This window comes from Microcaecilia unicolor, chromosome 7 (assembly GCF_901765095.1).
Source record: "Microcaecilia unicolor chromosome 7, aMicUni1.1, whole genome shotgun sequence".
Taxonomy (NCBI): Eukaryota; Metazoa; Chordata; class Amphibia; order Gymnophiona; family Siphonopidae; genus Microcaecilia; species Microcaecilia unicolor.
Window position 1 is genome coordinate 265,314,137 of NC_044037.1, and position 21,303 is coordinate 265,335,439.

Genomic DNA, 21,303 nt, shown 5'->3' on the forward strand with positions numbered 1-21,303 from the left:
CTTTAATGGCTAACACGATCCACCCAGAGTCCTTCATTATATTGTTATTGTTAAGAGGCAGCTTGACTCTCTAATCCACTCAAAGTGGTTTAATTAATCCCAATTCTTCTTTTTAATGAAAAGGAAGCAAGAAAATATTCTCGACTGTTGCATGACAGCAAGGCATTTCTTCTAAGCAAATAAGGAGAAATTTGTATACTGTGCTTCCTTTCATTTTCTTTGCTTTCGTCACAATTCAAGGACTAGCTTTAAGGTCTTTAAAAACCAGAAGGTAACACTACACAAATCGTTGATGTAAATAATGAAAAATCTGGCACTAATATAGTGCATAATGATTCAATACTATATTTTGTCACAGCAAGTAAACGTCTGATGGATAGACTTGTGGTTTCAGTGAGATTGTCATCATGCTTTTTATTGATGTTTAGTGAAGTTTGATGAATTTCATAAAAAGTTCTGCTCTGCTTTCTCACACAGGACACTAACAGGCATTTTCAGATCTCCTGGAAGCCATATAAAGCTAACGATCCTTCATTCCATGTTTCTAACAAGTCCTGGCAACATTCCAAGCGTCTGATATTCCTGTTGTGCCTCAGTGTACCACACTGAAAAAGTCCAAGATATAATATTCCAAAGTGGAAACAATGAAACCAAACCAAGGCAAAGGTAAAAAAATAAAAACACAAATAAATTAAAATAAAATACCCATCCCCCACACAAAATAAATATATAAACAAACAAACAAAAAAAACACAACAAAACTGTTAAGGCAGTTGATGTCTACTTTTGGATTTATTTTTCAATGTTACATGTCGATGTCTCCATCATATGCTAAGGACAGAGGTTTCTGTTGAGGTGTGCTTTGATGCGATTTTGGCTTTTTGCTGAAAGACAATAAAATATCGTAATTAAATAAAGAGAAGTGTGCTGAGATACAAAACTAACTGCAAATAAATCTTTCCTGCACAATAAATAATTAGATAAAATAGAAAGCATTATCTATATTCGACATGATAAATTTGGCTTTTGTTCAGTGTTGCAGGCTGGTGCAGAAAAACACAAGTTAGAGCAGCTGACCACATGCCTTCTATCATAAAGGTTCCATAAAAAAAACTACCACTGCCATGCAGTAATCAATGAGAATGCAAACAAATCATGGCAGTAATCTACAGCTCATCCCAGTGAGTGAGTGAGTGGTGATTGGCTCATACACCAGCAGAATCAAAGGGGTCTTTTTACCAAACTGCAGTAAAAAGGTGCAGACTGAGGCCCCCTTTTACCGCAGCGGGTAAAAGGCTGAATTTTTTAAAAAAGAAATGGCTGTGCAGCAAGTAAACCACTTGCCGCATGGAAATTTCGGGGGCGGGGGGACTTACCGCTCCTGTGCTAACCCAACAATAACCAGGTAGTGCAAGGCACTGCCTGATTACCGCTGGGTAAACACTGGCGCTACAAAATATTTTGTAGCACCGGAAGTGGCGTGTGCTGGGGGTGGGAACTACGGTATATCTGGTTGAAAAAAATCCAGCCTTAGTTACTAATAAGCTATCAAGTTAACTTTATTTCAGTATATTTATTGGTGTAGTCTTAGATGAACAGTTACTAAGTTGTGATAAAGGGGTGAAGGGTCATGGATTTGATATACTGACTTTCTGGGCTACAACCAAAGCAGTTTACATTTATAATAAGATATCACATTTCAACACAGCTCGATTTACTGTGAGAGTCACTAACCAGCAGTGCCTCAGTAAAACAACCCATGTTATAAATATAAATTTGCACTGGTGAAGCTCAGAACATCACATGATAGTGGGGCCCAAGTCAAGTCTGCTGTCTTTTACAGGGGACAGTGTAAGGTAAATGTTTCACTCCCCGACACCCATAATCACATTATTCCACCTTCCTGATATATTCCCCAACTGTCTGACATCACAGACAGGCCAAGCCCCTCATCTTTCAGTCCTTATTCCCCCTCCTTCCCCAAGCACCTACTGGGGTTCTCCTGGAGTCTAGTGGATAAGGTGGAGTGATCCTCAGTTTCTCCTGCCCTGTCGGCTCCTGGTTTCAAAATGGCACCAGTTGACCCCAATAGTATTCTTGTGGCACTACCATTAGGTTTCTGATTGGCATATAATCTTGCTACACTGCTATATATACATATTTGTCTTGGCTTTAGAATGCTCACTGACAGTACAATAAAGGCAATGAGTCATCAGTCATCAATATCTGAGAAAAATATAATTGTAAGGACATGCAGGCACACAAGCACACTACTTACCAAACTAGATATGATGTAAAAATTATGAAAACAATGAGAAGAAAGCCGACAACTGATACACCATATACCCAAACTTTAATTCTGCCATCTGTACAAAGAGAAATAGCAGGGGATTACTCATATATCTGACTAGAACATAACATAAGTAAATAAGAATAGCTGTACTGGGGCAGACCGATAGTCCATCTAACCCAGTATCCTGCTTCTAGCAGGAGCCAATCCAGGTCTCAAGTACCTGGCAGAATCCCAAATAGTAGCAAGATTCCATGCTACCAATCCCAGGGCAAGCAGTTTTCCTCATTTCTCCCAATAGCAGACTATGGACTTTTCCTTCAGGAACTTATCCAAAACTTTTTTATACCCAGATACGTTATCAACTGTCACCACATCCTCTGGTGATGAGTTCCAGATCTTAACTATTCTTGTAGTGAAAAAAATAGTCATCATCTCTCCAACCATCTTGAGAAGAAGCAAGAGATGGTAGGAGAGATGGCAACTATTTTAAGAGGACAGTCCTTGAAGAAGCCTCAGGCGAAACATGATTCATGTCAGCTAAGAGTCCCCTTACCAACTTGGATTATGAAGTTTTGGACCAGAATAAGTTAAGTGAAAGTATCTTACTTTTTAAAGATAATGAATAAGAAACACAGTACTTAAGTGCATAAGTAATGCCATACTAGAAAAAGACCAAAGGTCCATTGAGCCCAGCATCCTGTCCCCGAAAGCGACCAATCCAGGTCAAGGGCACCTGGCAAGCTACCCAAACGTACAAACATTTTATACAAGTTATTCCTGAAACTGTGGAATTTTCCCAAGTCCATTTAGTTATGGTCTATTTTTTTTAATTTGTTACATTTGTACCCCACGCTTTCCCGCTCATGGCAGGCTCAATGTGGCTTACATGGGGCAATGGAGGGTTAAGTGACTTGCCCAGAGTCACAAGGAGCTGCCTGTGCCTGAAGTGGGAATAGAACTCAGTTCCTCAGGACCAAAGTCCACCACCCTAACCACTAGGCCACTCCTCCACTATGGACTTGTCCTTTAGGAAACCGTCCAATGCCTTTTTAAACTCTGCCAAGCTAACCGCCTTCACTACGTTCTCAGGCAACAAATTCCAGAGTTTAATTACGCGTTGGGTGAAGAAAACATTTCTCCTATTTGTTTTAAATTTACTACACTGTAGTTTCATCGCATGCCCCCTAGTCCTAGTATTTTTGGAAAGCGTGAACAGACACTTCACATCCACCTGTTCCACTCCACTTATTATTTTATATACCTCTATCAAGCTTTTAGAATTTTTTTTTCAATAAACAATAGACCAGTGATGATGTGGTATGAAAAGCTTAGACAGCAATGATACTGTGAACTGTTGGAGTGGTATTGCTAGATCTGGTTAAATATAGAGTGAATTTAAACCAAGAATTATTTGGTAAAATATAATCATACGAGTCTGATAACAAAGACTGCATTTTATGACAAGGACATTCATATGTTGCCACACGGACATCAATGTCCCTTGTTTTGCCCCATTCATAATTTATGGGCCATTTTACAAAGGCATGCTGAAAAATGGCCTGTGGTAGTGTAGATGCGAAAATGGACATGCAGCAAAATGAAAATTGGCATGCATCCATTTTGGGTCTGAGACTTTACTGCCAGCCATTGACCTAGTGGTAAAGTCTCATATGGTAACCAGGCGGTAATGACCTGTACATCTCAAATACCACTTGGAAGGGCATTTTCAAAAGGCATGTCCAAGTTTAGATTTGGACGTCCTTGCAAAACGGCCCCGATCCAGGGGCGGGGAAACCCATATTTTCGAAACAAGATGGACGTCCATCTTTTGTTTCGAAAATACTGTCAGGGACATCCAAATCCTTAAATTTGGTCATCCCCCTGACATGTCAGGACACCAACCGGGCACCCTAGGGGGCACTGCTTTGGACTTCATAAATTGCTCCCAGGAATATAGCTCCCTTACCTTGTGTGCTGAAACCCCAAAACCCACTGCCCCCAACTGTACACCACTACCATAGCCCTTATGGGTGAAGGGGGCACCTAGATGTGGGTACCGTGGGTTTCTAGTGGGTTTTGGAGGGATCGCTGTTTCCTCCACAAACGTAACAGGTAGGAGGGGATGGGGCTGGGTCCGCCTGTCAGAAGTGCACTGCAGTACCCACTAAAACTGCTCCTGGGACCTTCATGCGCTGTCATAGACCTGAGTATGACATCTGAGGCTGGAATAGAGGCTGGCATGACATATTTTTAAAGATGTTTTTTGAGGGTGGGAGGGGGTTAGTGACCACTGGGGGAGTAACTGGAGGTCATTCCCAATTCCCTCCAGTGGTCATCTGGTCATTTCAGGCACCTTTTTGTGCCTTAGTCATCAGAAAAACACGATCAGGTAAAAACAACCAAGTGTTCGTCAAGGACATCCTTGTTTTTTTCGATTATGGGTGAAGGACGTCCAAGTATTAGGCACGCCCAAGTCCTGCCTTCACTACGCTTCCGACATGCCCCCTTGAACTTTGGCCGTTCTTGCGACGGAGTGCAGTTGAAGATGTCCTAAATCAAGCTTCGATTATACCGATTTGGACGTCCCTGGGAGAAGGACGTCCATCTTCCAATTTATGTCGAAAGATGGACGGCCTTCTCTTTCGAAAATGAGCCCATTGGTGCGCATCCAATATGCGCATCCGAAAATAAAAATTATTTTTTGGACGCACGTATTGGACGTGTGCCAAAAATGAAATTATCGCAAGATTACATGATAGCCGGGCGGTAATTCCATTCTGGCGCACATTGAACACACGTAGACGCTTACGCGACTTAGTAAAAGGGTCCCTTAGACATTTCAATTTCTAAAATGGATGTTCATGCTAAATGTCACCAGCTCATGGACTTCCATTTCTCATGAATTTCAGAGCAGGCTTTATGTCAGTAGATCCTGTTCTAAAATACATGGATATTGATATATGATGCACTGACTTGGACATCCATTTTCTGAGTCGAATATCTTTCCTGAAATGCCGTTCTGTGTTACTAGAGCACTCCAGGCATCCACCACCCTCTCCATGAAAATGTAGTTTCTCATATTGCTTTTAATTTTTCCTGCTTGCAACTTAATTTCGTGTCCTGAGGAACAGGATCTTTGTAAAGGCAATTTGAGCAATCATGCTAATTTTTTTCAATAGAAATATTTTAAAATATCTAATAGACAATATATTACAATATTTAGCCTTTATATCAAGAGAGTCATTTTTAAGAACCATATTTGTAAACAATTTAGTTGGCAAGTAGAACACATAATTTAATCAATTTTCATACTACTGATTTATAAAGTCCTTGATTTTCTGTCACTAAGAGGTCCTTTAATAAAGACACGGTAAAAGTGGCCTGCACTACTTTTAGAAGGTGATTTTCCCCCGCGCTCAGGCCACCTTTTAGTGTGTCTGCCAAAAATGTAAATTTCTATTTATGGCAATAATGACCAGGTGCTAAGTCCAAAATTAACACCTGGCCATTTATCAAGTGAGCCCTTACTGCCTCCTATTTATTTGGTGGTAAGGGGCTCACATGCTAATCCCACAGTAATCAGGCAGTGCATGGCAATGTGGCTGCACTGCCTGATTCCTAACGGGAATGCCCCCCACCGTAGAAAACAGGAAATTATTTGCTACCACAGGAAACGGCATATGTCAACTTTGAAATTACCGCCAGGCTCCTGCACAATCCAGTGGTAGCCCTACCTCACCTTTCTAAAAGGGCCCCTAAGTATACTTTTTCTGTCCTATTATACTGTGTTTTGTCAGGCTCAAGAAAATTTACCAGGATCAAAAGGCTGAATGGACCATCCTTTGAAAATGTCAGGTAGTTTCGAGTTTATATGTCTGTTCTTCCCAGAAAACGTTTTCACATCAGCTTTCTTGTCTTCTAGGCCTGGTATTTTTATACAGTAATCAAGGAAACCATTTGATCTCATTACTTCTGCATAGCCCTTTTCACAGCCGCAGACTCCATCCTGAAAATCAAAAATATATGGCAAAAGATAAATGAAAAGATGACAGAGAGAAAACAAGTGGCGTACCGAGGGTGGGGCAGTGGGGGCGGTCCACCACGGGTACACGCTGCAGAGGGGTGCAGGAAGCAGCCACGTGGCTATTGGCTCCACCGGTTCTCTGCTTCCTCTGTTGCTTCCTATTTTGGGGCAGGGAACCAGGGGAGCCAACATAAGCGGCTGAGGGAGCAGGAAACCAGCGGAGCCGACAGCCGCACGGCTGCTACCTGCCCCCTCCCCCCAGAAGGTAACAGCAATGCATCCGGATGGGTTGGAACTAATGTGCTGGGGGGGGGTGGGAGATGATGCACCAGGGGGTTCCAGGGGGGTACTGCACCGGGGGGGGGGGGGGTGCAGCGTGATCTGCCCGGGACGGCAGCTGACCAAGGAGCACCACTGGAGAAAAACAAGAAAATGAAGGATACTATTGAAAGGTTTTAAAACATTGGATGACTGAATAGAGGGCAACTTGCTATTATGGAAAATTATATAGGGGTTCTAATTTTAGGTGTACATTTTCCAGCTACTTGAAGGTTCTTTGAGAGCAGAAGAAACTCATATTTATAAGTGTTTTCATGGTTGCTATTATGGAAAATTATATAGGGCTTCTAATTTTAGGTGTACATTTTCTAGCTACTTGAAGGTTCTTTAAGTGCAGAAGAAACTCATATATAAGTGTTTTCATGCTGCAGGTCAATTTGTGGTAGCTACTTTGTGCAACTGAAGTGTCACCAGCATGGAGACGGAATATGCACCAACAGCAGGTTGGAGAATACTAGGAGAGATCATGGGTTTTGTTTTGTTTTTGCATCAATGTGTAACATAAGAACATAAGCATTATCATACTGGGACCAAGTCCATCAAGCCCAGCATCCTGTTTCCAACAGTGGCCACTCCAGATTCAAGTTTTTGTAATTGTGAGCCCTCCAGGAACAGAAAAATACCTACTGTACCTGAACATACACCACTTCAATGGCCTTCAAGCTTGCAAGTGTTATATATTTAGGTACAGTGGATATTTTTCTGTTTCTGGAAGGCTCACAATTAAAAAAAAAAAGAGCAGAAGTAGGATTTAAACCTGGGTCCCTTGATTTATAGTCCACTGCACTAACCACTAGGCTACCCCTCAGACCTGCTGCTTGTTCTGTTAAGAATGCCCATAATATGTGGTGTACCTCCTTTCAGTTTCATTTTCAGGGGGATGGGAGGGAGAGAGCAGCCACTGGGCATTAAGGAGATATCACGCCTTAATCCCCCCAGTGGACAACTGATCAATCAGAGCGTCTTTCTGTAACCTGGACATTCCTAGAACAGGCCCTCCCTAATTCCACCCAAAACACGTCTGGAACACACCTTGCTATTTGAACCAGTGGCGTAGCTATGTGGGCCTGGGGGGCCTGGGCCCCTCAGATTTGGCCCTGGATCCCTCCCCCGGCATCGCCAACCCTCCTCCATCGCTGTCGAGTACCTGTGCTGGCGGGGGGGGGGGGGTCCCCAATCCCCGCCAGCCGAAGTTCTGTGTCTTCAGCCCGTCTCTGGGCCAGCGCGTTGCTGCAGCCTGCAACAGCTGATCTGATTCTGCAAGGGGGAAGCCGATTCTCTTTGCGTGGTATGAATCGTCCTGATGTCGGACGTCAGGACGATTCATACTACGCCAAGAGAATCGGCTTCCCGCTTGCAGAATCAGATCAGCTGCTGCAGCAGTCTGCAGCAACGCGCCGACCCAGAGATGGGCTGAAGAGTCTTCAGTGAAGACACAGAACTTCTGCTGGCGGGGATTGGGGACCCCCACCAGCACAGGTCCTCGAAGGCGATGGCGACGGGGGAGGGTTGGCGACGCCGAGGGAGGGGTCAAAGACGGTGTCGGGGGGGGGTCAAAAATGGTGGCGCGGTGGGGGGGGGGGAATGTGCCCCCTCACCTTAGGCTCTGGCCCCCCCCTCCCGCCGAAATCTGGCTAGGCCCCTAATTTGAACATACTGCAGTGTTCGTTTAGAAAAGTGTAGAATTAGGACAGATGACCCATAGTTGTGTGGAGGATTGCAAAAACCCAGAACCTAGGTGAGTTCTGTGGTACTGCAACAAGAAGGGAAAGCTGACAGACTAGATGGTCTCTGCAGTTTTTAATCTGCATTCATATTTTATATTTCTAAATACATGTTTTCACTGCTTTACAAGGTTAATATTAAATTTAAGTGATAATGCTTCTCTGCAGAGCAACTTCCATGATTAAAGAAAAAAAAAAGGCTGTATCAGAGTGGGACAAATGTGCCAAACACATTTACAAAGGACCAGAGATTGGTCAGAGACCTCGGACACGAAATCTGCTGATGCTTAATATTTCAAATTAAGCTTTGGAAAACAAAGCTCTGTCATTCAATTATAGTTGAAAGCTGTTTCCTTGGCACGGATTCCTAAATTTGTCTCAGAAAGCATATCTGTTCATACACGACACAGAAGAGTTGGGAAAACAGATTTAGTAATCAGCTGCTCTTGAAAATCAAGTATAATGTAGAATTGGATGACACAAGGGAAGGAGAAATCTCAATATTTTCAGGCATACAGAGGGCAATTATATAACTGGGCACCTCCAATTAGGCACTTGGAGGACATGTTATATGGATCCTATTCTATAACAGAATCTTGGCAGCTAGATTCCATTACTGAATACTAGCATAACTGGCTATCAATGCACCAACAAATAAAGAACAAACGCCATATGTATCGCTGGTGTTTGTGTGCCTAATGTAAGTGAGAGACCTACCTATATCCTGCCCAAGCTCCACACTGTGCACCTCCCCCCTTGCAAATAACATGCATGTAAGCTGAGTGGATATTTGCAGAATAACACTTAAGCACTGTACTAGTCTTTGCACACAAGTACACAAATAGACCATTTATTATTTATTTATTTTTATATTACATTTGTACCCCACGCTTTCCCACTCATGGCAGGCTCAATGCAGCAGGCAATGGAGGATTAAGTGACTTGCCCAGAGTCACAAGGAGCTGCCTGTGCCGGGAATTGAACTCAGTTCCTCAGGACCAAAGTCCACCACCCTAACCACTAGGCCACTCCTCCTCTCAAATAGACCATTTATGCAGATAGGGGTAAGTTTGCACGGGTCACCTAAAGTTAGGCACCTAATGTATGTGTGCTAAGCCTGAATTCTATAATGGCGATTAGAATACTAGCATAAATCTGCATTTATCTGGCTGATATTTAGCGCTATTTAAATGGTCAGGTTATCTCCAAAATATTTGAGGTTAGAGCATACCCTGGGATTCTATATATGGCGACTTAATTCCCGCATGGAAATCGAATGCATGGAACTTAATTGGTTAACTAGCTAATCAGCGCTGTTAATTGGATGTTAACAAGCAATTAGCACTAACTGGCATTAAGATTTATAGGCACTGCTCGCTAAGCGTATTCTGTAATGTGGTACACCTAAATTCTAAGTTGTGGAGTTGAAAAGAGGTAAGGCCATGGGTGGGGCATGGGCACTTCTAAAATTTATGTGCATTGTTATTGAATATACCTGCCTAATTTAGGCATTGGGATTTACACCAAGTAAAACAAGGCGTAAATGGCTGCGACTATATTTGTTCATGTGGAGAGGTTCTCAGCATTATTCCATATACCATGCAGAAATTTAAGCCTAATCTATAAAATGTAGGCATTTTACAGAATGCACCTGGGTGTATTTTTTTTCCACGCAGAATTTTCAGGCGCCTTATATAGAATCTAGCCCATAGTGGCTAACCAGCTATATCTCACAATATAGCCAACTACCTGTGAATATTCAAGCGCTGGTTGGCTAGCTTTAGCTGAAAAATCAGATCGCCTAAATAGTAGTCCTATCTTTGGCCACCATCTCCTGGATTCTATATAGCACACCTAGAGATCCGCACCAAAATCGGCATGAATTCTATAACAACACACATAACTTAATTGGCTTAACAAGCTAATGAGCATTGACAACCACACTTAACAAGCAATAATGAGTACTAATTGGCCTAATGAAAATTTAGGCACATAACTCGCTAAGCGTATTCTGTAACAAAGTGCACTGAACTTCTAATGTCCACAGGCAAAAAAGGGTGTGATTATGGGTGGGAAAATGGGCATTTCATGGGCATTCAAAAATTTACGTGCATAGTTAAAGAATATGGCCCAAGTTTGAGTTGGCCAAAATCCCCCGGATATTCAAAACAAGTCACTTGAAATGGCCCAGCATTGTATATCCAGAGTCGGCACTGATCGCGGAACTTAGCTGGCCTGCCTCCCACAGTCTGAATATTGAGCCCTTCTGTGTTTAACTTTAGGTGCAACCACTTATGCCGTGGCAAAGGCTTGTATATATGCTCATGCCTAACTTCTGTCAATTACATAAGTAACTGACAGTATAACTTTAGCGTGTAAGTTCTGGGCATGCCGCTGACCTGGACACGCCTCTCTCATGTCCACAACCTCTAGCAGTTATGCACCAAAGGATATATGAGCCAAGGTTATAGAATTATGACTAAGTACAGTTACATGTGTAACTGCAAATTACACCAATTAACATCAATTAACTCCAATCATAACTGATTATTGCCAGCTAGCGCCAATTAGCACCTAGTTTATCAATTAAGTTACACATGTAAGTGCAAAAATGTATGTACAAGATTAAAGAATGAGGGGGATAATGGGGGTAGAAATGTGAGTTGCCTTTTGCTGGGAACTAATAGATGAATGACAGCAATAAGGAAGAGAAAATGTAGCCCAAAGAACAAAAATGGTGTTATTATACTGTAATTTAATGGTGACCTTGGGAAAGGAGCTTTAGTAGAAAAGAAATCCATTGTAAGAAGTAATTTGGTATGCAATCTCAGTAACTGCCTGTGGAAGAACTGATGTCTCTACAATTAGCAAACTGGGCAGAAACTAATTACAAGTGAAGCATTTGGAAGAATGCAGACATCTATAGTTAAATCAATATTTAAATGAAATATCTACAAAATATAAACACTTTGCAAGTTTAAAACATCGGACATAAACTAATGATTTTCTCACTGGTGCAAACGTTTTATAGATTCACCTGTAGGTATTAGAATAACATCTTACTGATGCATTGAGAATCTATTTTTAGATTATTGCATAAACTTATTTTGTTAATAGAGGACAGACAAAGAGTAACAGTTTGGATATTTAGCCAGGTTTTTATCTATTAATCTATTATCTGTTAATCAAAAGCAAGAGTACTGTCCAAGTTTAACAGGGAACACCTCAGTCTTATGAAAAGAAGAGAAAACAAATGGCCTGCAGCTAGAGCAGGGGTTCTCAATCCAGTCCTCGGGACACGCTTAGCAAGTCGGGTTTTCAGGACACACACAATGAATACGCATGAGATAAATCTGCATACAATGGAGGTAGGACATGCAAAGTGTTTATCCTGAAAATCTGACTGGCTAGGTGTGTCTCAAGGACTGGGTTGAGCACCCCGAGCTAGAGGGATACATTGCACCAATCACCATATTTATTACGAACCATATGGCAATTTGTGAGGCATAGGAATTGATCTGTTCGGAAACATGTAATAAAGCTTTTTCTGCAGACTGAGGTCCCCTTTTACCAAGCTGCGGCAAAAGGAGACCTGTGTTGGCATCGGCCTGTGTTTTACGTGTGTGCCGAGGCCCCCTTTTACCACAGCTGGTAAAAGGGCCGGTCTCGCTTTCCTTCAGGAAATGGCCGAGCGGCAAGTAACGCACTTGCCACATGGCCATTTTGGGGGGGGGGGGGCTTTACTGCCATCCGCCACCAATTTGCGTAGCGCCAGAAATGATGGCACGATAGGAGTGGGAAGTACTGCTGGGCTGCTGCCACTTAGTAAAACAAGCCCTGAATGATTATGGTCCAATATTGACGCAGAGCAAATAGTATGCATAAGAGGAAAAGACAGGAATCATGGAATACAAGTGACTGAATTCCAAAAGGAATTAAAAACAGATTTGTTGCCGATTTCAAGGAAAATACAAGGGGTGGCTGTCATTAACAAATTAAAAAATGTTCTGCCTGATATTCAAAGTGATTAAACTGAGCAGGAGGGGCTTCTGCCCAGTTAAATTGCTTCTGACCACCTAAGTGGTGAAATTTAGCAGCACTTAACCAGACAGTGACCTGAATATCCCCACAGACCATTCCTGCACTGTCCCGTTAGTACAGAGGCAGTCCATGGGCAGAGCCTGGGAGGAGTTGGGACCTAATTGGTTAAAGGCCGTATTCAGACTGCCAAATAATTAGGTAAGCGATATTCGCTATTGCCTGGTTAAGGTCTGGTTTACAGCACCAACTTTCCTGCTGTCCTCCTCCTACCCACCCCAGACATGTGTAAGGATGAGCCTAGCCCTCCCATCCACTGCCCACTCCCCATCCCCACCCTTGTAATGCCATGAGATTACTGTTAGAGGCTGCAGCAGCCATTTTGCACTAGCTCAGGGTTGGAGGTTCAAGGTTTCCTTTTTTGATATACTACTTATAAGACAAACCAACCAGGTGGTTTACAATAAAATCATAAAAACAAAGAGAGAAAGGACATACAATAAAAACAGGAAAGGAAGAACGACAACACTTTGTCAACGGTCCCACAGATTACAGCCCCTTCTGTCCTGCAACCCTCAACAGAAGCCGAGAGGGGCAAAACAGATTTAAAGTTCAAACAATAAATGCTTTCTTAAATAGGTATGTTTTTAACCTTAATTTAAAACTTGAAAGGGATGGCTCCAATCAAATATTCAAAAGAAGCCCATTTCATAATGTGGGCCCTACAACATTAAACATGGATTTACGATATGCATCCTGAAAAATCTGATGAAAAGAAGGAATAGCTTAAAAAATTCTGATTCGATGAACGAAGAGCTTGGGTACTATCATAAGGAGTCAGATACACTGAAAGAAATGAAGATAAGCCTGTATGGAAAACTGTACATACTAAAAGCAAAATTTTATACTGTAATCTAACCTGTACAGGGAGTCAATGTTCAGACTGTAACAACAGTGTGACATAATTAAATTTTCTTCCACCCGTAAGCAATTTAATCACAGTATTCTGTACAAGTTGTAGCCATCTAACCTTACTACTAGCCATGCCTAAAGTAAGGCATTACAATAATCTAAGTGTGTCAAAACAAAAGAATGCAGTAATACAGGTAATGTTGACTTAATGGATAGGACCGAGTGGGCATTGCTCTTGCCTATAAGGCCTCACTGGACCACCAGGCATTTAGAGGCTTGGGGGCCTATGGGGGTAGGGGGAGGAACAGGGGGATTGGGGTCGTGGAGGAGGGCAGGATTAGGAAGAGCATGGGGCATTAATCTTCATCCCTTATGTGAATCCTGGTCAATATTCAGCCACTTCCTTATTTTATATATTTATTTGGATTTTGCTCACACCATTTTCAGTAGTAGCTCAAGGTGAGTTTCATTCAGGTACACTGGGTATTATCCTAAATTAGCCCAGATATTCAATGCCAGTGCTCGGACATGGCCCAGAATTGAACACCTATGGCTAATTCTGCCTGCAGCTGTCAGAGTTTTAAAAACTGCTGACCACCACGGGCGTTAACATCAGCCATTTTGTGTTTTTTTTGTTTGCTGTTTCAAAAGAGTGCACACTTTGATGACATTGCTCCCATAACAACAAAACCGCAAAAATGACCCAAATAAAAGAAAAACTGCTACGAATCACATGGGAAGGAATAAGAAATGAAAATTTTCCAGCTGCCCATTCCATAGATAATACAGGAATCTATCATGAAAATGAGACAGTTGACTATCTGAGCATAAAGCATTAGTGATGAATTGTTATGTGTTCATGTGCAACAGGTCCCTGCCAAATCAACCTTTTTTATTTTGAGAATATTGTAATTTCATATCGCATTTGTGATGCATACAGTTTATCTGGATTTCACTAAAACCTTTCATATGGTACTGCGTGAAAGCATAGTTTTGAAATTAGGAATGATAAGATGGTGGTAGGATAGGGGAGGGCAGACTTATACGGGGTCTGTGCCAGAGCCGGTGATGGGAGGCGGGACTTGTGGTTGGGAGGCGGGAAATACTGCTGGACAGACTTATACGGTCTGTGCCCTGAAAAAGACAGGTACAAATCAAGGTAAGGTATACACATATGAGTTTATCGTGGGCAGACTAGATGGACCGTGCAGGTCTTTTTCTGCCGTCATCTACTATGTTACTATGTTTAAGGACAATATTTGCAAGTGGGTTCAAACTGGCTGACGGATGCAGGGGGTCACAATTAATGGCACATATTTCATTAATAAACTGATAAATGAGGTACCACAGGAGTTTGTGCCGAGACAACTATGATTTAGTATTTTTAAATTAAAGATCTATAGAAAAGAATATACTGCAATATTGCCACTTTTGCTGATAATACCACAAATTGTAATTTTGTAAGTATACAGCAGGACTCACTGATTTTAAGAAGCATATAGATACTTTTGGCCAGTGGCGTTCCTAGGGGGGGGTGCGGTCCGCACCGGGTGCACGCCACTGGGGGGGTGCCGCATGCGCTTGTCCTTCGTTCGTTCCATGCTCCCTCTGCCCCGGAACAGGTTACTTCCTGTTCCGGGGCAGAGGGAGCATGGAACGAATGAAGGACAGGCGCGCGTGACACCCCCCCCAGCGGCGTGCACCCAGGGGGGGGTTCTTTTGCGGGAGGGGTCACGCTGCATCCAAGGGGGGCACTGCACCCGGGGGGCGGGGTGCATCGGCGATCCGCCCCAGGTGTCAGCCCCCCTAGGAACGCCACTGCTTTTGGCAAATGGGTGGCTGACGGGCAGGTTAGTAATATGTAGTTACTCAAGAAACATTTTGCAGGTTAGTTGGCATTTTGTATGCAATTTAGCTATGCATACAAATGAACTGGCTGATTTTAATGCCTTGCAAAATCTTGCAGAAAAGTTTTCATGCATTGCCACAGCAAGGTGCTATGCATATTCACACCTATTGCAACATGCTGGCATCTAGTTATAGAGGCAGGTAGAGTGTGTTTTTGTGGGGGAGGAGGGGAGGAAGAAGCCTAAGGCCAAGTGGTGCTCTCTGATGGGGCCCTGACAGCATGGGGGGGGGGGGGGGGGGGCCTAGGCATTCCAAATCTCCGCATGTATATTTCATCATTTGTGAGACTGGATTTTGGGATTGACTAAATTCACGGGTGTTGACATGGAGCGTGCATTCTTTTTTCCCTTTCCATCTTAATTATCTGGTCCATGTTTGTTTTAGCTGCTTTGGCCTTTATGGAAGGAGTTGATCCCTTTGTGGAATCAGACATCCACTAGTAGTCTTTTGCTCCCTTTGAGAGGACAATGTGGAGTTTTTACCAAGCATGGAAAATGCAGCGTTCCAAAGGTGGGTGACTCGGGGCATGTCGTATAGTGGATGTCTTTGCCTATTTTCAACTTTCACATTATATATTAACTTTACCCAGTGCAAGTCTGAGCTTACAATTTGGATCATCGCTGTGGGAGTTCCTGGAGGGTGATGTTGTAGGCCAGTAGCTATCTCCTGGTTTTAAAAGGCACTGCTGAAGTGATCCCTAGCCCCGGATCTCTGGGGAATAGCAGATTGGTGGGTACGAGATTTTGGGCATCCACTTTGGGTTACATCTATCTTGAATGAGATCAGGGCAATACCCCAGCTGGTCTATAGTGCGCAGTTTCTCTTTTAGGTACCTCTATTTCACTTCAAATTACAACAAAAGTTCATGACTCAGGATTCGCTATGGAAGCTCATGTTAATACAATCCTAAGCAACATTTTTTACAAGCTATGTCTACTTAGGCAAGCCAGAACCCAATTCCTCCTATGTTTATTTATTTATTTGCAGCATTTGTATCCCACATTTTCCCACCTATTTGCAAGCTCAATGTGGCTTACATTATGCCGTAATGGCGATCGCCATTCCGGAATGAGAGATACAGAGTTCAATTTACTTATCCGTTAACCCCATTAATATTGCGTTTACTACAAACTGTATATTCTTCTTGCGACTTAGGAAGGCCAGTGAGGAGCATGCCGAGCAACCGCACATAACATGGCGGCTGCTGCATGGCAGCTCCCCGGCCTGAGCGACCCCTTCCCTTCTGGCTTCCCCTTGATGGTCTGGGTGATGTAGCAGGATGCCCTGGCCACCATTGGTCGGGAAGCCGGAAGGGGGCAGGGCCTTGGGAGGTCCCCATGCACCGCATAAGAGCTGCCGACGAGATGGGGGAGGTTTCTTTGTCGGCAGCGAGTGGTGCAGGAGTACTTTGTAATTCTTTATATTGTTACTAAGTAAGCCGCATTGAGCCTGCCATGTGTGGGAAACCGCGGGGTACAAATGTAATAAATAAATAAATAAATAAGGAACACTTTACACTCTAAGGGGCATTACTAAGCTGTGGTAAGCACTAACATGTGCTTCCCACAGCAAAAAATGGCTTACCACAGGGCACGCTGAGGTAATTTTTGGATGTGCACGCGCTATTCACGTGCTAAAAAATTCATCATCTTTTGGGTTAACATGACTATTTTCCTGATTATGTCAGGCTATCATAAAATTATCCCATGGTATTTAACAAGTGATGTTTTAATGATTTTTTTAAAACAATTTGTATGCCTATTATGAAAGTGTAACCCTTGTTAAGTCCTTTTCACACTTGCAGTTCTTGCAGATGGGTGAAGGTGAAGGTACTAAGGATTTTAGCGCTAGGGCACATCTGGGGCAGAGAGTGGGCATGTTCTACACTAATCGGTTAGCGCAGCTACATTGCCACACATGTAACTGATTAGCACATACTTAGCGCATGAGCCCTTACCGCCTACATATTGGGTGGCAGTAGGGGCTTATGCGGTATTGGTCACGCGCTAATGGGACTATTAGTGCCATTAATACGATACAAATTTTAAAATTTGTATTGTTATACACTTTGACCAAATGGCCTATGAATTCTAGAATTAAATTTAATTAATGCCACCTGACAACTCCTGATACATTAGTATAAGGAATACAAATACTACTACTACTACTACTTAACATTTCTAAAGCGCTACTAGGGTTACGCAGCGCTGTACAATTTAACATAAAAGGACAGGCCCTGCTCAAAGAGCTTACAATCTAAAAGGGCTGGGTTTGGACAGGGCAAGGGTGAGTAAGAAATTACACAGACAGTGCGATATTTGGCCGTAGCAGGCCTAATCTAAACAGATTGGGCTATATTCTATAATATACTTCATTCAATTTCAATATTCACCCTTGATTCTATGATAAATTCATCAACAGAATTCAGTCCAACAGAATTCAGTCAGCTTCTCTGAAGAGCTGAGTTGCTTTCATCTTGTTCATAAAATTTTAAATTTCTTATCAGAAGTCATATATTAAAGGGCAATATCAAATCACCTGAAAATGTATGAACAACCTCTCCAGCACAATCAAGAATTATTTCCATGCACTAAGTTGATGCAGACACTAGTAAATTCCATATTATAAAGTGTAGTTTATCACTTTTTACTTCCACATAATAATCTTTCTCTAGGTTTTTCCATTATCTTTTTAGAGATCCCTGATTACAGTATATAGGGACCTATTTACTAATCCATCTTAGCTGTTTAATGTGGCTTTTAATGAATTTTAAGTGATTAATATGGGTTTCTAAGTCAGTTAACTCACTGCAAAAAAAAAAAAAGCAGGTTAAGTACTGTTTATTTAAAAGAGTTACGACTCTCCTATTCAATGCATTGCAAATTCCTAACAGAATTTTATGTAAGGAACTCAAGAAGGGACAGGGACTAGGCCTTTCAATTAATGCAGGTATCATTAGGGAGGTGCTGGAGAAAAAGCGATGACAGAATTAAAAAAGGCAAGGGGTGAACACAGAGGATATCTAGAAAATTAATGGCATAAAAAACAAAACTTAAATAGCTGCATATGGAGGCCAAGATGGCTTTGGAGTAAGATGCTAGCTTGAAGTGCTCCCATAAGGGGAAGTTGCACTAATGCAAACAATCTAGCTGGATAATGTGGGAATACCCACTCTTTGCTCATGAAACCCCCGTTTAAAATATTTTTTTTTTAGAAAATAGTTAACACATTTATTTTGTGCAAACAGGCATAATACCACAAAATACTGTAATGCATTCTGCAGTAGCCAGTTTTTCTTGTGCTAAGAGTGCATTAGGGCATAATTTCCTTTAGTAAATGGGTCCCGAAATGTGTATTGTGTTGGAATTGTAAGTAGCATACGATGCCAGAATGTGTACTGCTATTTAATATTTTAACTGTTGTAATTGTTTATTGCCTATGTCCAGTTTATACTTGCTGTACTCTGCCTTGGGTGAATTTCTTTAAAAAAGCAGTAAATATATACTAATAATTAACATTGTCCCAGTTTTCCTTCCCAATTATGTTTAGCTCCAGATGTCCTAACAGTTCTATGGATCTGTAATTTCACAAATCACTTTCTCATGCAATCAGCCAAAAGTACTTCTTAAACTATGAAATCATTAGTGGAGTACAACATTTGAAAGGGAAAAAATCCTTAGTTCACCTCCACCCATCTGCAAGAACTGCAAGTGTGAAAAGGACTTAACAAGGGTTACACTTTCATAATAGGCATAAAAATTGTTTTAAAAAAATCATTAAAACATCACTTGTTAAATACCATGGGATAATTTTATGATAGCCTGACATAATCAGGAAAATAGTCATGTTAAACCAAATGATGATGAATACAATTTAGAAGTAAGCAAATGCCTGAGAGAGAGAGAGAGAGAGAGAGAGAGAGAGAGAGAGGGGGGGGGGGGGGGGGTAGTTGGGGGGGAAATACAGCACAGCAGAAACAGTCAACTTTGTAACTGAAATTAGTGGGAACAGCAGAAAAGCTAAGAACGCTCATTGCAGGTATCTGACCATTATAAAATTAAAGTGAAACACCTTGGGGCATGATAGTATGGGTATTCCCAACTAAGTTGTGCTTAGTCATTCTCAACAGAGCTACACTGACCTTCATTCTTCCAGATCAATATTCCTTGCTCTTATCAATATACAACTTTTTGCATGAGAACTAGGCCCCACAGCAGTGTCAAAACCTAGGAGAAAGTTACAATTTGACCCATGCTTATAAGCTGTCCTCTATTGTAATTGTACGCCTCTTTAAACTACATAAAAGTGTTCAGTCTTGATAGATAAATTGTTAAGACGTGATAAGAGTCTGAATTGCTTAGTTATTCCATCCAGTATCTTCTGTTGCAGTTGCTTAGGTCATGAAACATGATCAGAAAATTGGGAGTGTGTATCAGCAATACCTTTCTATGCTCCTGGCATTCATTTCACTGGCATTCTGAGGTTAAATATTTCTATTTAACCTTAGAAAGGTAAGCCCATCTCCTTAAACAGGTTTATGCTGCTGGATTCTTTGTATACTGCCTGTAATAGTTTTGAGTACATCCATACTTTATAAATGGAATTATACCATTCTGTTGATTAATGGGGTGGGGGAGTTTTAGTTTACCATGGGAGTCACTAACCTGTAGTAATTCAATACTACAGGTTAGTAACTCCTGGGTTAAGGGGGTCTTTTACTAAATATTAGCTCGAGTTATCTGCAGCAGGGCCCATTTTATTCCTATGGGCCCAATGTAGATAACTCAAGCTAATCTTTAGTAAAAGACCCCCTAAATTAATAGCTTTGCTCAATATTGCAGCCTATGTTATTCAGCTCCCTGGGAGCATGGTGCCACTTACATATGGCCTGAGACTCCTAGGAAGCCTTCTTAAAAGGGCTAGTGCAGTTAAAAATATGAACACCATCTGCTCTTCCCCCTTCACCAAAAGAACTTCACCAAGAGAGCCTCCTGAAGATCCCCTCTTTCCTTTAGGCCTCTCCAGGCTACCTATATGAATCCCTGGTGGTCTAGGCGGGATAGGAGTAGGAGTCAGGGATGCAGCTACCATTGAGACAGCCCAGCAAAAAGCCCAGGGCTGCTCATGGGTTGGGGTTGCCTCCTGCTGCATTGAAGCAACATATTCCCAAATATATGCATCTGGGTCCCTGATCTCTGCGCCTGCTGTCCAGTATCTCTTTATCTTTTCTTCCCCCTCCTTCAGTCCAGCATTTCTCCCTGTGCCACCCCGAGTCCTCCAAACTTACAGTGGGTCACCAGCAGTGAAATGCTGAAGACAGGCCTCCTCTGGGTGGCCCTGGAGCCTTCTCTATGCTGCATGCTACCTCCTCTAATGCAACTTTCTGTGAGTGGGATATTGCAGATGGGAAATTTTCTGGTTGGAGAAGGCTTATTTTCAGCACTTCTACTGTTGGCAACCCACCATAACCTTTGGAGAACTGTAGGGAGAAGGGAGAAATGCCAAACCCATGGTGAAGAGGAGAAATGAGAAATTCCAGACTTATGGCAGAGAAGGCAGGCAGTTGAGAGATGTCAGATACACAGTAGTGGAGGGGAGGATAAATGCCAGACCTATGCTGGTGAGAAGAAAGAGATTCGACCAGAGGGGCCTGGGGGGAGGAGAGTGAGAAAAATGCTGGACCAGGCGAAGAGTGGGGTAGTGGAGGAAAGAGAAAGAGATTGGAGTGGGGGTGGGAAGAAAGAGAGATGCTGGACTAATGGAGCAAAGGAGGAAGAGAGAAATGCCAGATTGTAGGGGGGGCATAGGGGCAGCAGGGAACAAAGAAAGAGGGAGAGATGCTGCCCCCAGAGTAGGGGACTACTACTACTACTACTATTTAGCATTTCTATAGCGCTACAAGGCATACGCAGCGCTGCACAAACATAGAAGAAAGACAGTCCCTGCTCAAAGAGCTTACAATCTAATAGACAAAAAATAAATAAAGTAAGTAAATCAAATCAATTAATGTGAACGGGAAGGAAGAGAGGAGGGTAGGTGGAGGCGAGTGGTTACAAGTGGTTACG

General features: G+C 42.3%; 1 protein-coding gene across 1 annotated transcript in view; it reads right to left on the reverse strand.

Annotated features, from left to right (window-relative positions):
* Positions 1–805: 805 nt before the first annotated feature.
* THSD7B (thrombospondin type 1 domain containing 7B) overlaps positions 806–21,303 on the reverse strand; it is a 595,317-nt gene continuing 574,819 nt past the window's right edge. Inside the window, exons 25-27 of the mRNA XM_030210867.1 lie at positions 6,107–6,299; positions 2,279–2,366; positions 806–884 (exon numbers count right to left, since the gene is read on the reverse strand). Of these exons, the coding sequence (XP_030066727.1) occupies positions 806–884; positions 2,279–2,366; positions 6,107–6,299 (360 nt within the window). The remainder of the gene's footprint in view (positions 885–2,278; positions 2,367–6,106; positions 6,300–21,303) is intronic.